The 18,202-nt window shown below is 41.3% G+C and overlaps 1 protein-coding gene across 1 annotated transcript; it reads left to right on the forward strand.

The window, feature by feature from the left end:
• The first annotated feature begins 10,054 nt into the window (after nucleotides 1–10,054).
• On the forward strand, nucleotides 10,055–17,535 carry cmtm7 (CKLF-like MARVEL transmembrane domain containing 7). Its single transcript, XM_037453132.2, has 5 exons — nucleotides 10,055–10,322; nucleotides 11,099–11,275; nucleotides 11,951–12,049; nucleotides 12,524–12,605; nucleotides 13,257–17,535. The coding sequence occupies exons 1-5, from the start codon at nucleotides 10,209–10,211 to the stop codon at nucleotides 13,268–13,270; spliced, it is 486 nt and encodes a 161-aa protein (XP_037309029.1). The 5' UTR covers nucleotides 10,055–10,208; the 3' UTR covers nucleotides 13,271–17,535.
• Nucleotides 17,536–18,202: the final 667 nt, after the last annotated feature.

The raw sequence follows: 18,202 nt of genomic DNA on the forward strand, positions 1-18,202 counted from the left end.
CGAAGCAAGCGTCGGACAGACGGAGCTCTGAGACATTTCAACGCTGCAGGAACGTCTCAACGGGAAGAGAAAAAAGGATTAAATTCAAATGAGCAAATTGAACTAATCGTAATTAGAGTTCAGAGTTATTAAATCTGATTTAAATAGATTCAGACAGAAGTTTATGTGAAATGACACAAACTGTAAATGTTCAAAAGTGAAGAGAGGAAAACAGGAATGAAGCGTTTCAACGTCTGCAGGGAGACCGAAGCAATGCAACCCAGCTGAGGATCAATAACCTGCTGAGCGGAGACGCTCCTCTTGATTCTGAGATTGGATTTAATAAAAGATTCAGGGTTCAGGGTTTTTCTCCTGAAACGACGGACAATCTGAAATAATCTGCTGCTGATCGGAAAACGTGTGGAGCGTGAAGGAACATTTAGATGAATAAACGTACAGACCATGTGTCCATAGATACGACTCCTTGTTTGTCTCCTACAAATAAAAGACCTGTTGTCTCTGTGTACATGAGGACAAATGGACGTGTCCATGTTTCCCTGTGACCTCACAACGCAGGGTTTGTGTGTGTGTGTGTGTGTGTGTGTTTGTGTGACCTGCTGAAAATCGTAATCGTATTTGCGCTGTGTCCATGTGGCCTTCTCTTCACCTCCCCCATCAGCTCCTCCCCCTCCTCCTCCTGCGGGTGGTGTTGTGACGGACAGGTGGAGCTCGGGCCGCTGACTTCCTTCACAGCGTCACAGCTCTTTGCCTCTGAGTCTGTCCTCTGGAGGCTGAAGCTTGCTTGTAGATGCAGGAGACGCTTTCAAGCTTTCTGGAATCCATCTTTACTCAGATTTAGAACGCTCTGTTATGAGGTGATGAATCATCAGCTGTGACGTCCATCCCTCATCATTCTGACATGAAATCACAGTTGAAACGTGGAGGCAATGGGAAGTCTCTCTGAGACTTAAAACGTCAAGTTGATGTTTTAAGTGAAGCTACTTGTTTACACAGCTAACTCGTTCATGTAGTGAACACTACATTTATAGTATTTAGACTCCACTGACAAAAACAGTGATTTTAGCTCTCGAGTCATCGGCTAGTTGTGTATATATATAGTAGTGCTGTCAAACAATTAAAATATTTAATCATGATTAATCACATTTATGCCATAGTTAACTCAAAATGAATCACAATTAATTGCACATTTGTATCTATTCTAAATTTCCCTTCATTAATTTTTTTTCTCCATAATTTCTTTTTCATTTTAATGCTCTTATCAACATGGAAAGTGGATTGACTTGCTTTATGCAAATGTTTTATTTTAATGAAAAACAACATTTCCAAACAGGCGGTACAAAATAAAATGATAAAGTGTAAACAAGGACTCAGCCTGTTTAGTGCAGTTAAACCAGGGATTAATATTCAACAAAGCAGTCAGGCCTCTTATTTCAGAAACAATGACTCTAACAGCAATAAAATAAAAGGTGAGCTACTACTTCTTTGCTTTCAGCAGCTCCTCAAACATAAAATAAAAAAGTCGAACAGAAGCAAACGCACCACGTTTGGACTGCTGGTACCCGGGACATGTTGCTAGCAGCTAGGATAAGCTAGCTGCTAAGCTAAGAACGTTGTGTGTCACATGTCATCAGTCTAGAGACAAATAGTCCCCTACGTGCATGTAGACAGCATCTCATTCATTCACATCATGACTCCACCTTAATGTCCGCTTGAGAAAGCTCACGTTGCCTCTAGACGATCATTTGTGTTACTTTGTGCGCAGTGACATGAAACGCTCGGGTCAATGTGAACAGCTACGGCACATTATCGCTGAATAATGACTCACTCTACACCAATCAGAACGCTGGATTTCATCCATCCGGGTTATAATCGTGATTAATGAATTCCATAATGTGAGATTAATTCATTAACTCAATAATCTGTTTACAGCCCTGTTTCATCACCTACATCACCATTTTTCTCAGTAAATATATTTCCGAAAGGAGCGATTGACATGAAGTTTCACCAGATGTTGGTAACAACCCAAGTAATACAAAAACCATCATTGTGTTTTGCAACAATCAGGTTGTGAAGGTCTTGAGACGGTTCTTTGCTTTTACCCATCATGGGATGAGACCTTTCTGTAGGCCATCAGGTGGGACTGAACCAGCTCATATTAACTTATAAGGGTCTGGATTGCTTTTTAATGACTGATAGTTTTCAGCTGTTGTCTTTCCAGACCTTTATGTATTATTTGGCTTGTTACCAACATGTGGTGAAAATTTCATGTCAATAGCTCCTTTGGAAATATATTTACTGATAGAAATGTTGACGTGTTCAATACTTATTTCACACATTAAAACATACCTCAAAAGAGAGGTTAATGTTGGGATTTGATTACATAAAGCTACAGAAATATTTAAAATCATAATAATAATTGTCTGAGCACTAAGCTAGAACATAGAGAATGAATTAGGTGATGTTGAAACATTGATCTTTAACACCTAAATAGAGAAGTACACATTTTAGAAAGCTTCTTACATTCGGCCGCAAGTTCTGTTTTTTTTACTTTAGGTTTTCTTTCTGTCTTTATTATTGTTTACATCCTCTTATGGAGTAGATTTTAATTAGAGTATAACTTCAGGGTTAATGAAGCTTCTGTTGAATGAGAGCAGCATGAATTATAGTCGTATTATTATGGAAACAAGCTGAAGCCTCGTGAGTCGGTCCAAGGATCCTCGTTTCATCCTCAGCCAACAAGAAGGAAACTTCCCTCGCTTCCTTCCTCAGTGAGCGAAGCATGAAGCTCCAGGACCAGAACGCACCTGAGTCCCTGCTCCTCGTCCTCCATCTACCAGCAGCTCCAAGAGTGTGTCTCTGTGTGTGTGTGTGTGTGTGTGTGTGTGGCGAGTGTTGTTACCATGGTGACGAGCTGACCCTAATCGAAGTGGGAGGTGCAAGGTTCTTCGTTTCATCATCCTGCTTCCATGATATGATTTATACAACTAACTATTGTAGTTAGTCATAACTGACTAACAATATATACTATAGTTATATTATATATACCTGGGCATCACACGTGTACACACACGTACAAGCAATTTCAAACTCCAATTTGTGATTGTTAAATCAGAAAATTCGTATTTTAACATTTCTGCATTTTAAAAACAAACAAAACTTTTAAGGTCGTCTGCAGAATTAAAACAGAAACAATAAGCAATATAAATAGTGTGTGTGTGTGTGTGTGTGTGTGTGTGTGTGAGTTTGAGTGTGTGTGTTTTTCTTTCCTGACTTCACATTCATATTTTTACTGGGAAATAAACCCAGTAACACCAGCAGAGAGTAAACGTGGGGGGCTGCAGCAGAGCCTTGTTGCTGGGGGGGACTGGCTGTAACAGGGGGGGGGGGGACCCCGAGGGATGTTGAGATGTGGGAATCATTAGTGGAGAGAAGCCGGAGAGGGAAATATATATAAGGGGGGTGGTGGGGGGGGTCTGTTTATTGCTTCATTTTCTCTTTACCTCACATGCTCATATCAGTATCATATTATGATGGATGGGTTTTTGTTGGAGAGGGGGGGGGGCACTGAGAAAATGATATCAGGGAGGAGAACTTCTCTATATTGGTGGCATTAAATGTTGATATTCATTTATGAGCAAACACATACGTCGGCAATAACCTCATTAATGCGTTGAAGTAAACACCTCACTTTAAACTCAGCGATTCTCACCAATCACCTTCGCTTACAGGTTGCCGTGGTTACGCGCTTTCCAACCGGCCAGGTGATCAAAGACTCTGGAAAGTTCCATCTTTGTAAAAACAGCGCAGAGACAGAAGCAGCAGGGTGGAACACTGAGGGGTGGAAGCCTCCAGAGGAATGGGCTTCAACACCTTCCCGTACCAAGAGGTCAGAGGTCAAACACGTGAGAGGAAAGCAGTGGAGACCTTCAGGTTCCTCAAGTCAAAGCTTAGTTTGAGTGAGCGGCTGATGTTAAACCATTGTGGGGGGGCCTGGATGTCGTCCATTGGGAAGCGATGCTCTACACTTTGCTCCTTAAGCAGCACAATATTATGCGGCTAATTGTGTTTAAACATGAAGAAACTCCCGAGATGAACGTTCCAGAGTCAAAGATCCGACTGCTAGTAAGTAATAAACACAGATAGTTCAAATGGAGTAACGCCTTTTTACAAGGACACCCGCATGGAGCGTGGTGTTTATCCACAGCTGCACGCAAAAGAAATGCAGGTTGTCATGGTGATGTCCCCCAGCGGTTTGTGAACGAAATGTGTAGCCCCTTGTGAAGCATCCTTTATTTAAGGTCTATTAAAGCCACGCTCTCTAAATGGACCATCATTCACTAAATGAACATCATGCTGCATTGAAGAAGACTTGAAACTAGAGACTGAGACCATAAACTCATGTTTACAATGTTTACTGAGGGAATAAATCAAGAGAGAAGTAGAGTCATTTCCTCATAGACGTCTATGGGAGCAGAGGAGTCGCCCCCTGCTGGTCACTACACAGAAGTAGAGTCATTTCCTCATAGACGTCTATGGGAGCAGAGGAGTCGCCCCCTGCTGGTCACTACACAGAAGTAGAGTCATTTCCTCATAGACGTCTATGGGAGCAGAGGAGTCGCCCCCTGCTGGTCACTACACAGAAGTAGAGTCATTTCCTCATAGACGTCTATGGGAGCAGAGGAGTCGCCCCCTGCTGGTCACTACACAGAAGTAGAGTCATTTCCACATAGACGTCTATGGGAGCAGAGGAGTCGCCCCCTGCTGGTCACTACACAGAAGTAGAGTCATTTCCTCATAGACCTCTATGGGAGCAGAGGAGTCGCCCCCTGCTGGTCACTACACAGAAGTAGAGTCATTTCCTCATAGACGTCTATGGGAGCAGAGGAGTCGCCCCCTGCTGGTCACTACACAGAAGTAGAGTAATTTCCTCATAGACGTCTATGGGAGCAGAGGAGTCGCTCCCTGCTGGTCACTACACAGAAGTAGAGTAATTTCCTCATAGACGTCTATGGGAGCAGAGGAGTCGCCCCCTGCTGGTCACTACACAGAAGTAGAGTCATTTCCTCATAGACGTCTATGGGAGCAGAGGAGTCACCCCCTGCTGGTCACCACACAGAATGACGCGTTAACACTCAAAGCTTCGACTTCTTGTCTTTAGAAACAAATCCTTCTTTTTTCTCTCAGCGTGCTTCTTCTTCTGTGGTCGTAGCCCTCTGAGGTTGCAGGTTGAAATCCTCCCGGCGTCTTAGAGCCAGTGGCTGGGACATCTCACCCTGTCCTTCTCACAGAGAACCTGATAAACATCTCAGCTTTAATCAGGGTGCTTCCAAAAGCGCTTCCACAGTGGTTGCATAGCAACAGAGAGCCGGGCACTCGGCGAGGAGATCCTCAGCGTAGGAGAAACCCATCTCAGCAAAGACCGAACGGAAGTTCTGGTCCCGGATAATAAAGGCTGTGAATCTGATTTTTCCCAGAAGCCTCTAGGCCTCGACAAAGTTTTTAATTTCATTGCCACAACAGCCATCTGCCAAGGTTGAGGTTCCTCAGACTTCAGACAGAACTGTGTTCGCTGACCGAGGCGACAAACATCAGCCAATCAGCGGTCTGTCTTCCCAGCATGCTTTGCAGCAGCTTCGGCCGGCTGCCTACAGAAAGGAGTGGACACGTCAGTGGGACGCACAGCTGCTCAGACCTCCTCTGAGGAATCTGCTCGCTCCATCACAGGCTCGTTCAGGTGAGGCTTTAAACTCCATGGGGGCTTCTGAAGAGGTGTAAATGTTTAGATGTTGGTCACGTCTCCGTGAGTTATGCTGCGTTTACACCAAAACCCTTCGCATCATGAAAATCCACCAGTGAGGTCTGTGCATTGGCTTTGTGAGATGTGCTTTGCTTTTGGTGTGAAGGCAGCTTTAGGAGTATTAATGTCCATCATATGAAGCACATAAAGACACACATGGAACAACTGAGGAGCTTCCAACGATATAAAGAACAATACATTTCTATTATTGATGCACTAATGTATCTGGCTGCTGACTGGCAGGAGGTTTTTTCTTGTTTGAATCATTTATCATAATATATATTATTATTTGATGTTTTCATTGTTTTTTTTGTTTTGTTTTATTTCATTTCATTTCATTACGTAATAATCCCTTTAATGTGGCTAATTTTAATGACCTAATATACTGCTGATAGTTTCATTTACAATAATAAATCATCACTTATTGGTAGACAGTGCTTTGTTTTGTGATTCAGATCACATAGTAATCGAGTACTATGTTGTTGGATGGATACCGCTGGCATCACGCCACATCAGACGCACATCTGGAGTTCTGTGTTTCACTGCCATGGATGTTACTGAGTAATGAGCAAATGCTGACACTTTTATCAGGAGAGACGGGTTGTGGTGGTGGGGGGGGGGGGGGGGGGGGGCTGTCAGACGGTGATGGGGGCAAAGATGACCCCTCACCATCGGCTTCATGACACCATCTTCCATCGTTCGTGAATGTTGCCAAACAGAAGAGACCTCTATTCACCTTCTACACATGTCACATGACCTGATGATGTCAGCACACCGACCCCGAGACATTTATACATCAATCGAGACTCTCAATCCGTCAGAAGGGCTGGAGACAGTCTGTGAGACGGACAGGGACAGAGAGAGAGAGACACAAAGAGACAATAGAGACAGACGTACTGTAATACACTGTAGTTATCAACGGATATTATTTTCCCAGCGGTAGACAGTGAAGCCAGATGTGTGAGCCAGATGTGACAGAAATGGTCCAATAGGAATAAGAAAGCATCAACACTGTCAAACATGTGTCTAGAGACGATGCCTTTACAATACGTAGGTCAACATTTGTATGTACACAATTAGATTTACTCTGCATGGCAGCGGTTTCACTGTTATGCAGACGATACTCGATTGTATCTGATAATCCAACCAGACGAGACCACCTGCAACTTCCTGATGGACGAGACAGAGATGATCGTGATAGGCTCATATCCAGCAGCACGTAAGAATCTTGGAGATCAGGAAGCTTATTTTCACCACGTCCAAAATCAAAGATCATGAACTTCCTGTCTCAAAGTGATGCAGAAAAACTAAGTCCATGCATTTGTTACTTCTAGACTGGATTACTGTGATTCTTTGTTATCAGGCTGCTCTTGTAAATCTCTTAAACCTCTCCAGTTGATTCAGAATGCTGCAGCACGAGTATTAACAAGAACTAAGAAAATAGAATTGAAGGTACTTCTCACCTACAAGGTTCCTGCTGGAGAGGCACCGTCTTCTCATAAAGTGCTTGTTGCACCGTATTGTCCTACAAGGCAGCTACGCTCCATAGATGCTGGTGTTACTTATTGTTCCTAGAGTTTATAAAAGTAGGATGGGAACCAGAGCCTTCAGTTATCAAGCTCCTCTTCAGTCCTGGGGGGGGGCACAGTCTGCTCATTTAAGACTCTTAACACCTGTGGATGCTTCTTACATCTGATGGTTAATATCAGATGGTGGTTCTATACAATTTGATTTCAATTATTTTCCTCTTCTATGGTTCCTATGCCAATTATTGAATTCACTGAATAGAGTATTCAAAATATACATATAATTCTTAATGGCCATTGTTCATCAATAAGAATATGATACTATAATCGTGTCATACCGTCATATCCAATCTTACTGGATTAGTATCACCGCTCATTAGCGTGTGTGCTGCATTTCATCACCTCCATCCCTCTCAAACCTCCCTCACTGGAGATCGAGGAAGGATTGAGGCTGGTGAGTCGATGGTGCCATCTAGTGAAGAAGAACACATTTACTGGATGAAACTTAAAAGAGGAAGAGCTCAATGTTTGGAAACCAGAGGTCAGCTGACTGACCTGAAACCTGAAGCAATATATTTATAATATATATCACACTTTTTGTTCCCCTAATAATCATTACACCTCTAATACACACAAACATATTTCATGTAAAGCTTCTAGCCTCACTTTAATTTCACCTGATTATTTTCTAAATTTCACTTTGCACATATTTACAAAAACCTATTATTATTTTAATGATGCTGGAAAGCTGTTCGAAGCTGTTTAGTAAAGCAGAACTTTGTCTACTTGCTTTAAGAAAAACATAATTTCTAAATATTTAAATGTAAACATCGTCCAACGTTACAAACTTCATTTCAGACAAATAACACTTTGACAAAACAAGTTTGTTCTGGCTCTCAGTTCAATGAAGGACAACTTTGACGCTGGTGGACAATGTCTCCCCCCCCCACCCCCCCCACCCCCACACACACACACACACAGTGGCTGGAGCCCTTTGTCAACATTTGGAAAGTCAAAAGGTGGCATCACGGGACGTCCCATTGTCGAAGCGCTGAGCCGGACCTGCGGCTCATTGTGTCCACGAGGGATCCAGAAAGGGGACAGAACCTGTGAGACACAATGAGACAGCGAGTGGACGGATGACATCATCCACGGCCCACTGGCTGACGTGTGAAGCTACACACCAGCAGAAAGAAGGATGTTGGTTTTTGACTAGCAGTGAGCCGCTAGGAGTCGAATACTTTAAACTGCATCCTTCTCTTAACCTTCATTGAGTGTTTCCTGACTGTGGGTCACTGCGGGATTCAAAGTATTCATGAAACGTATTTGGTTTAAAAAATGCTGAATGTCGTCAATAAATAAAAAGGTACTATATATAATAATTCTAAAGATGTAGATATGACACAATACGTCATGTAGAGTGAAAACCAAGTTCTATTCTAACCCGCTGTATGAGGTGAAGGTCATACATCAAAGGTCACAGGCGTGTGAAGGTCTGCCTGCGAGTCTTCACCCTGGACATAAAAACCCACAAGTCTCTGAAGGAGAAGCAAACCCCAGAAGCCTTTGTGGTTTGGTGAGAGCGACCAGGCTTCCGCTGAGGCCCGCCAACCCGCCGCCAAACCGCCCCGCGGGGGGAAGTACTCCTTCAGGGCGGTGAAAGTACTGCTACGCTGTGAGTATTATACCACTAGAGTACCACACTAAAGAAGTACTTCAGTACTTAAGTGGCGTCGAGTAAATGAACCACTGGGACTCTAAACTCTCTCAGTTTCATCTGGAAGCTCAACTTCAAGTCAGAGTTCACTTCCTGTGTGTGTGTGTGTGTGTGTGTGTGTGTGTGTGTGTGTGTAGGTGTGTGTGACTTTGTGGTCACAGGATGTTGTCACTGTGTGGGTCCGTTGTCGTTCACCTGCTGCTCTCCAACGCGCTGGAAGCAACACAAATAACTCATTTTTATGAATAATCAACAGTTTAAGAGAGAAATAAATAAAGTGCAGTTTAAACTTTTGATGAGTCGCAAGAAAGAAAGAAAAAATCAGTGTGTGTTCAGAGTATTCAGTGTGTTCAGTGTGTAGAAACAGCAGCTCTGTGTTTCAGAGTTGTGTGTTTAGTGTGTATTAGTTGTGTGTTTAGTGTGTATTAGTTGTGGATTGGTTCAGAATGGTTCTGCTGTGCTGCAGTGGTTCCTGATGGAGACCACGCCCCCACAAATCTGCCTCTACGTCACACTCCACCATAATAAACCAAGGAGACACAGGATGTGGCCTTCAAAATAAAGGCACCAAAACAAGACAGACCCAATTGACAAAAAAAGTGTGTGTCTGTACACGCATATTTTGTGTCGTGTATATGTATATTTTGTCTCATTTTTACAATAAAATAATTGTAATAATAATAAATAATTAACTACAGAAAATTTAAAATAAAAAAAAATAAAAGTTCAGTACAAACCTAAATTAAAAGCATTGAAGTTAAAGAACAAGGAAAATGTAATGATAATAACAATACTAGTAGTAATTGGCTTTAAAAAGGTTTTTCTAAAATATATATATATATATATATTGGTAATATATATATATATATACATTATTTGTTGGAAAAAAACAATTTGGTGTAAGTAAGAAGTACTTTAGTTAAGTTTTAAATTTGAACGTATGACTTAATCATTCTTAAAGCAAAGGCCCTGCAAGTCTCAATAGTTCAGACCGGACTTTGAAGTCGTCTTTTATTGTGAAATCCAACCCCGGAAGTGGCCGTGTTTACCCGGTTTGCCTTGACTCGGGTGTAACGCAGCGACGCGCGGTCCGGTACCAGCGCACGGCGACTCCCTGCTGCAGTCCGACGCGCGCACGGAACCTCCACAGAGCCCGCTCACCGGCACCATGTCGCACACCGTCATCACGAGCACGAGCCCCACGGGCAGGACGTCCGGGGACGGCGCGCTGAACCTGGGCTACACCCGGACCATCCCGGGCCTGCTGAAGCTGGGCCAGATGGTGAGCCGCGGGGGGACGGGGTCTGGCGGTAGTTCGGGTGGAGTCGCTCATACGGAGCTCCACCTCGACAGAACGCACCTTGTTGTTGGCGTGGGCCACGTGACACAGTGACGTCATAACCTTACTGCTGCGTGGGGATGGAAAAGTAACTAAGTGCATTAAGTTCAAACCTTAACAAAACTGGATGAATGTTAATTTGTAGATATGTATAAATGTACATGTATAAATATAAATTATCAACAGTAATGTGGATATAATGGTACATGGCGAAAGGTAAGTAATACTACATGTATATCAATATATAAATTACTTATAGGGACCATGTACAGTTGTCACGTGTCACCATTTAATGCAATGTACCAGATGTCACTTGGCAATTACTTGGAGATTAGAAATTCTGATTCTAATTTAAAAGTAAAATGTAATTATTCATTTAAAAGTAGTTTACTGCAAGCTTTTATTAATGAAAACACTTTGGAAAAAGTTTGTTTAACAGCAATATTCCCATCACACAGTACCAGTTTAAATACTTAAATGAATTGAATTGAATCAAATATAAAACCCATTTGCCAGGACATGAATGTGATTTCTAGTTTGTTGCAAAACAAGCTCCGCTGTAATTGGCACCTTCCAAACAACAGCAAGTTCTGTACCACGTCTCATGTGAGAGACAGCAGTCTTAGTCCCGCCCCCAAACACTCTCATTGGTTGAGGTGTATTCCTTCGCGGGGGTAAACGCTGTCAGAGACGCTAACAGGAGGCTCGTATCCTTGCAGCTGGCGCTGCTCGTGGCCTTCCTCTGCGTGCGCTGTGCACGCGGCTGGCCCAGCTGGGCGGCGTTCCAGTACTTCGAGGTGGTGGCGCTGTGGTTCCTCATGGCCTTCCTCGTCTTCTTCCTCATGCACCTGTTCAGGCTGCAGGCGAAGATGCCCTGCATCAACTGGCCGCTGACGGTGAGGCCGTTACGATGTTTCATGATGTCACTACTCGGGCTGCGACTAACTATTATTTGCCACAATGTAGGAGCGTGGCACCAACGTACGTTCATGTAAACACCACCTCATCCATTCACAGCATGACTCCACCTAAATGTCCGCTTGTGAAAGCTCACGTTGCCTCAAAACCATCATTTGTGGGATTTACGTTTTTTTTCTGCGATCTCCATCGAGCTAAAAGCTAAAATGTCAACTAACGGTCAAACAAAATCTACCGTGTTACTTTGAGTGCAGTGATATGAACAATGGGTCAATAAGCTACTGTACATTATCACTGAATAATGCACCCCCCTCTCTACCAATCAGAACGCTGGATTTCATCGACCCGGGTTTTAATGTTTGGTTTGCTTCGCTGATAAAATACTCGGCTCTTCCACGTAACTCATGCTTTCTTTAATTAGTTTTTTTAATGCTTTTTTTTACCATCTAACATGAGCTGCTCAGTACTACTAATATTATTATTATTACTCTGCATAACTTGACTCTATAATTTGTCCAAAAATAGTCTGTGGTCTGTATGTCAGACAGTCAATAAAAATGGTAGTAGATGGAAAATTAAATCTATCTATGACTATCGCATTGTAGTATGTGTGCATCTGTGATTAAACCTTGACGCTCTCTCTGCTGTTTCAGGAGTTCTTCCATTACTCCGTTGGCACCGTCCTCATCCTCATCGCCTCCATCGTCGGCGCCGTTAAGAGCGGAGGAGTTTCAGCGCTCGTGGCCGGATCGGTGCGTAACAACAACAACAACACCACCACCACCCTTCAAAATGTCCTTATCCATTAATAAAATGGACATAAGGATAGAAAAGCAATAAATAATAAATAATAATCAATCATAACATCTTCAAAAATATAAGATAAGATGAAGATGGGACGTTAACCGGGATGGATATTCAGCCAGCAGGGGACGTGAGTCTGTATTTCTCAGACAAACTGAGGATAAACCAGCCTTCAACCTGCGGCTCTTTAATGTGAAGTCAAAGCGTCGTGTGTTGAAGCTGCATTCTCTCTCCTGACCAGCAGGGGGCGGACTTCTCCTCTGCATAATAGATCCAAACATGGTAACCTTTCTCTATTGGTTGCAAAAAACAAACATGGCGAGGTTGAAACGCTTCCACGATTAAATTAAGTTCCTTTTGAAACTCTTTGGTTTTATTTTATATATATATATTTATATTTGTGCTCACATGTTTGTCTGCAGGTGTTTGGGTTCATAGCGACGTTCCTGATGGCCGTTAGCTTGTGGACGTCTTACAGTGTGACCTGCGGCTCCCATCAGACCGGTAGGCCTACATATAGATATATATATATAAAGATATACATGTATTCATTATATAGATATATATATATTTATTAAGGTCTCTGTTGGTTTTAGTCACCAATGCTAGCAATGCTAATGCTAATTAAAGCCATTAAATACCAAGACCAGAGTGAACAGGAAAATATGACATTTGTTCCGTGAATGAAAGTGATGATCTCACATGTGAGTTGGATTCACATGATGGAAATGATTTTTTCTTCCATGAAAAGAAGGAAGCTTCCGTGAGTCCTTTTCATTGATCTTCTGTTCATCACTTTCTCTTTGGTGATGTTTCTCCTCCCTCCCTCTCTTCTGTGCTTCCTTCCTTTCTGCCTTCCCCACTGCATTTGTTTCTCACCTCCTTCTTTCCATCATCCATTCATTCCTTCCCTCCCTTCTTTACCCTATCCCTTTATTTCCTTCCCTCTTATCTTAATTTCTGCCTTCCTCCTGACCGCCATCCTTGTGTCTTTCCTTGCCTACGTCCGTCCTATGCTCTTCCCTTCCTCCCATCCTACCTCCTTTCCAACCTTCCCTCATCCCTTTCTTTCTTCCCTTCTGTCCATCCTCCCTTCCTTCCCTCGTCCCATCCTTCCTCACTTCCTCCTTCCTTCATGCCTCCCTTCCCCTCCAGGTGCAGTAGTGTAAGAAGTCATCCGTCACAAAGGAGACAGTTTGCTGTGTTCTGGTTTCTGCCTAGAAACAACCGTGATCATGAACCTGATTGGAAGGTACTGGAACAGCTGATCCAGGGCCAGCTGTTGCTTTACATAAGACCCAAGTTATTACTACTTCATTTTCCTTATCTGACTAACATTTAACGTTAAGGTGCTCAGTTTTACATTCTCCCTCTTGCCCGTTATCTGCTATCGAGTATCCAGAGAAGCTTTTTAGACTAAAATAACAGACTCTTCCTGTGTGCCATAAAAAAAACAAAAAACAATTGAAAGTAAGATCCTGCCAAGATGGGCCTCCGCTGCAGGGCCAGCCTTGATTTGCTTGATTTATGATCAAATGTTTCATCCATTCCAACTTGTTATATTCTAGTCTTAAAATTCCTAAAGCTCAGTAGAGATGAATGAATGAATTAAAGAAGCTGCACTAAGCTCTTTTTCTAAAATCCATTTTCTTAAATGGCATCTAACGAAGTGACGCACAGCAAAGCCCTGTTAGCCTGCTATGCTACTTTCTGCTAGCACACCAAAATATTCTGTGATTAGTTTATCAACTAGTAAATACCCTGCATGCTTATTGTTGAATGCTAAAACGTGACTCAGGCGCTAATGTGGGGTAAAAAAAAAACAGTAGCATGCTAAAGGAGTCTGTGATTTGAAACAAAAGTAAAAACTAGCATGCCAACGATGCTAAAACAAACCATGGAAAAGTGCAGCCTTTTTAATTAAAATATGAAGGATATTTTTCCTCTTGTGAACGAGTGTGGCAGTAATGAAGCTTCACATTGAATAAGTTAACCTGTTCATTACTTGGGCGGCTACGAGTTCGCCATCAAAGAACAGAATTTATTAGTGTCACCAGGACCAGCCGGACGGGACATGCCAGATGTCCTTGGTGCTTTTGAAGATAAATAAAGGCACAAAGCCCATCAGTAGCAGTTGTAATTGATGTCAAGAAGGAGAGGTTCTATTTTGATTTCTTTGGAGCGTGTCAGGGGTCAAATGGAAGAACAATGACTGGAAGTCTGCTTGCACAGATTAATACAATTAATGCTAGCACACATTAATTTAAAAATGTACTCTTTTTTTGGAATATGTAAAGATGAATTAGTACACATGGATCAATGAACATAATTATTATAACCTGTGCATGAGTTATTAACACACATCTACCAATTAATAAAACCCACAATGGATTAATAGATAGTAATGTATTGATTCATGGATTAATAAGAAGAATAATGCATTTGGGTTTTAGATTAAATGGCAAAAACTTTTTTTTGTGAAAGCTCTATTTAATTGCTATACGGGTTTAATTTTCATCACAATGACCAGGGTCATAGAAATAGTGAGAACCTTTTGAATATACAGAAAACAGTAAGCTGAAAGATCTTTACTTTGTTTTTCACCATCTGTCTGACTTTGATTGTCAATCTGTGCCTTTTTTAGTGAGAGTTTATGAACTCGTTGCACAGATTTCCACTTTGTTGTGTCTGAACACAAATGGTTAAAAGTATTCAAATTCGTCTTTTAGTTCTACAAACATTTCTACCTGCTGAACATTTGATGGCTAAGTGACAAAGAGCAAAACAACGTACTAACCACGTCACGTTAGCTTTAGCGGTCAAACCAAATCCTTTTCTCACCTGGGAAAAGTGAAATGTGAAATGCATAAAACAAAATACTCTGTGTCTATTAGCAGATTAATCTTAATTAGCAAGGTGATCATTTACATATTCAATGTCAAGTCACTTTCAAAAAGTTTAAAATCTGCCAAAAAAGTAGCTATTTAGTTAACGTTAGCTTGTTTGCTGCTTACGATTGGTTTGCTAATGTATGTTAGCTCATTGGCTACGTGAAGAATTGAGCAGGAGTCGATGGCTAGAGACGGACAACCATTCTCCTCCATTCGCACAACTACGAGTCACCTTTTAACCTGTTGTGTGTCTTACTTGCTGAGTGAGGTTCGTAGGATTAAAAATCATCAAGCGTAACGGTTTGTGATCGAGTGGGAAAACATTCCTGCCATTTTTTTCTATCAGCGATGTGAAGCTGAACTTCCAGTCCGAGGCGTTCTTCCTCAGATTACTGCCGTAGGTTGTTCACACGCCAAAAATATCTTATTTCACTCCATGTGTTACGTTTCCTTTGAAGCAGCTCCAAGCACAGAATGGAACATTTTTGTCAAATCTAATTACAAATGACTGTTTCCCTTTGATTTCTAAATGGGTTGAATTTTAGGGTTGCGTGACAAATTATAAACTAGTTTCAATACAGATTCTCGTGTTACTTCTGGTGCATATTTTAAATCGGTACACACTGTGTGATAATGTTTGTCCAACACTTTCTCTGTGTTACACTGAAAACTACGTCAAATATGATCAAGGTTGGAGCATTAAAGTAGAAAAAACAAGTCATTTTTTTACCACAAAACTGAACCCAGAATACATGAGAGAGGTGATCCGACACATGGCCGATGACACCAGATCTCAGACTGGTGGACATTGCTGGTCTCACAGTCCAATTCGAGAAAAGACATCTTGGATCAATGGCCAAAGATTTCAACATGTCGTCTTCATCTGACCGCCTACAATCGCACGAGGCTGGTTGACATCTTGTCGTCGCATGTAGTCAACTGTTTTCTGCAAAGTATTGCTGCATTTCACTCATATTTTCTTTTTTTCACAGTCCAAGGTGTTCACTTAACGTGATGTGGTTGTTTGCTGCTTTGTTGCAATATGGTTTAGATTTAGTCAGCGTTCTTTGATTTGTTCAAAGAATCAATGGATGAACTTTGGATAAACAGCTTTTTCTATCAATTTCCACCTGGCATCCATTTTTGTTATTGAATTTGGATAATTTTTATCGGTGCATAATCTTTTTTTTGATAAAGCCAGGTTTGTTATTGCTGCCTGCACCTGTTCTGTCAGAGTTTGGGCCGTTTGTGCTTTAAGTTAAAGATATCAACTTACCGTTTGCAAAGGGTCACCTGACTGTTTGTCCACTGGGAGATGCATGACTAACAAGTTAACATGCTAACAAATTAGCATGCTAACAAATACTGATCCAGAGCCGTCACAAGACACATCTTGGGTCTTTGATGGACATTTTCATACATTTTGCTCAGACATTTCACGATATTTGCCAAGAGACATTTCAAATGGATTAAAAGCAACAAAAAAAAGTAATAACCCAGAGAAGACATCTGTTAAATTCAATCCAAACCCTGTTTGACCAAAGTCAACGTTGAATTTCTGATTCCATGTGGTTTCCCTCCTTCACTTACGCCTAACTTACATTTCATTAAAAAATGAAACTTCAAGGTCCATGTAGTTGCTGTTCGATTGGTTCACACAATCTTTTCTTAAGACTGTGAGGACTTTGAAGCTTTAATGTGGAGTTTCAAAGTTCGTGCTTCACCTTTTACAGCCGCCGAGGAAACCGTTTGAATGGATACTAAACAATGTGCTGAAATAGATCCAGGTTTAAGGTCAAGACCGAAATGTGAATCTCAACTTTTAGAAGGTGAAGAAAACATGTTTATTTGCTGAAAAAGTCAAAACAAAGTAAAAATAAAAGGTTTCATCAAGGTCAATACAAGTCATGTGGAATCAGGAGATCCTGTGTCTTCTTGGATTTTATATACTGTACTTTGTGTTGATTTATAGCCTTTTTCAGTGTACTCAACACCCATTTAACACCATTTGCAATACTGTATAAATAACAATGTCACAATAATATAATGAGTAATAATATTTCTGATTGCCAACAATCCAGAAATGAATAAAACTGAGATGTTTGTTCACGATTCTGCTACTTGATAAAGAGCTAAATCTGAAAAAAGCCCAGAATGTTTGTTAAAACAGGAGCAGCCCGGTGGACTATTTTGGGTTTCTCTCCAAAGTGCCTTAATGTTCTGTTGATGTATAGATTGGCCGACAGATTATACTTCTATTTACAAGCTATTTGGGCCGCTTAGTTTCAGCAAACAAATGATCTACAGACAATGCAGCTACATTTATAATGGTGAGGTATGTTTTAGGTTTTGGGCTCACTGGGTGGAGAAATGAAGTGATTTTTTTTTTATGTTTTAGAAGAAAAGATGTCCAGAGTAGTATTATTACTTCACATCACAAAGAGCTCACATTGACTTGTTGTTTTTCTACATGTTTTTAAAAGTGTGTTTAAACTACAAGTTGTGATTTGTTGCATGTTGTAAATTAAATGCTCATTACACCAGTTCTGTCTCTACTTTTAAGTCAATACAAAAGATCTTTGATAGCATGAAACACAAAGTCAGCCAAAGTGTAACAATACACTTTAAATTAGACTTTCAAGCTTTTAGGTGAATATTAGTACACTGAACATCTTACTGTACTCAAATATCTTGATTTTATCTTCCCATTTCCATTAATATGAAATGTAGTTAAAACTAGCACTGGATCAGAGTGAAATAAATAAAACTTCAAACCAATTTTAATTAACTATAAAATTGCATCACCCAACAGGAATATGTCCCTGTCGTTAGGGTTTCCATCAGAGCTCTAACAAGCTATTTTCAGAGAATAAAATAGTTAATAGTCTTTACTAAATATAGTAGTTAGTATAATGTTGAACTTGCTAACAATTAATATTAATGTTTTAAAAACAATCCATCTTTTCTTTTAATAGGATCAAGTTACCATTAAAAGATGTGCTCAAATGAAGGACAACATTCCTGTCATAGCCGTATTTTGTCCTGACACCAGTCTTCAGAGTGTCTACAGAAACAGGATCTGTGCACGATGCCCTCACTGAAGCTGCTGGTGCCTCCTATCTCAACAGGCCCTGGATCCACCAGCTGGGTACTTCTGTGTGGACATGGAGCCTGTGTGTCTGCAGCTTCCTGTCGCCAGCATCTAGCAGG

This window comes from Pungitius pungitius, chromosome 11 (genome assembly GCF_949316345.1).
Source record: "Pungitius pungitius chromosome 11, fPunPun2.1, whole genome shotgun sequence".
Lineage (NCBI taxonomy): Eukaryota > Metazoa > Chordata > Actinopteri > Perciformes > Gasterosteidae > Pungitius > Pungitius pungitius.

What these genes read in the sequence shown, in the direction of transcription:
- cmtm7 (XM_037453132.2), top strand. Translation starts at nt 10,209, where the DNA reads ATGTCGCACACCGTCATCACGAGCACGAGCCCCACGGGCAGGACGTCC. An exon ending in TGCTGAAGCTGGGCCAGATG is followed by an intron (nt 10,323 to 11,098) that starts GTGAGCCGCGGG and finishes GTATCCTTGCAG; the next exon opens with CTGGCGCTGCTCGTGGCCTT. An exon ending in CAGCGCTCGTGGCCGGATCG is followed by an intron (nt 12,050 to 12,523) that starts GTGCGTAACAAC and finishes GTTTGTCTGCAG; the next exon opens with GTGTTTGGGTTCATAGCGAC.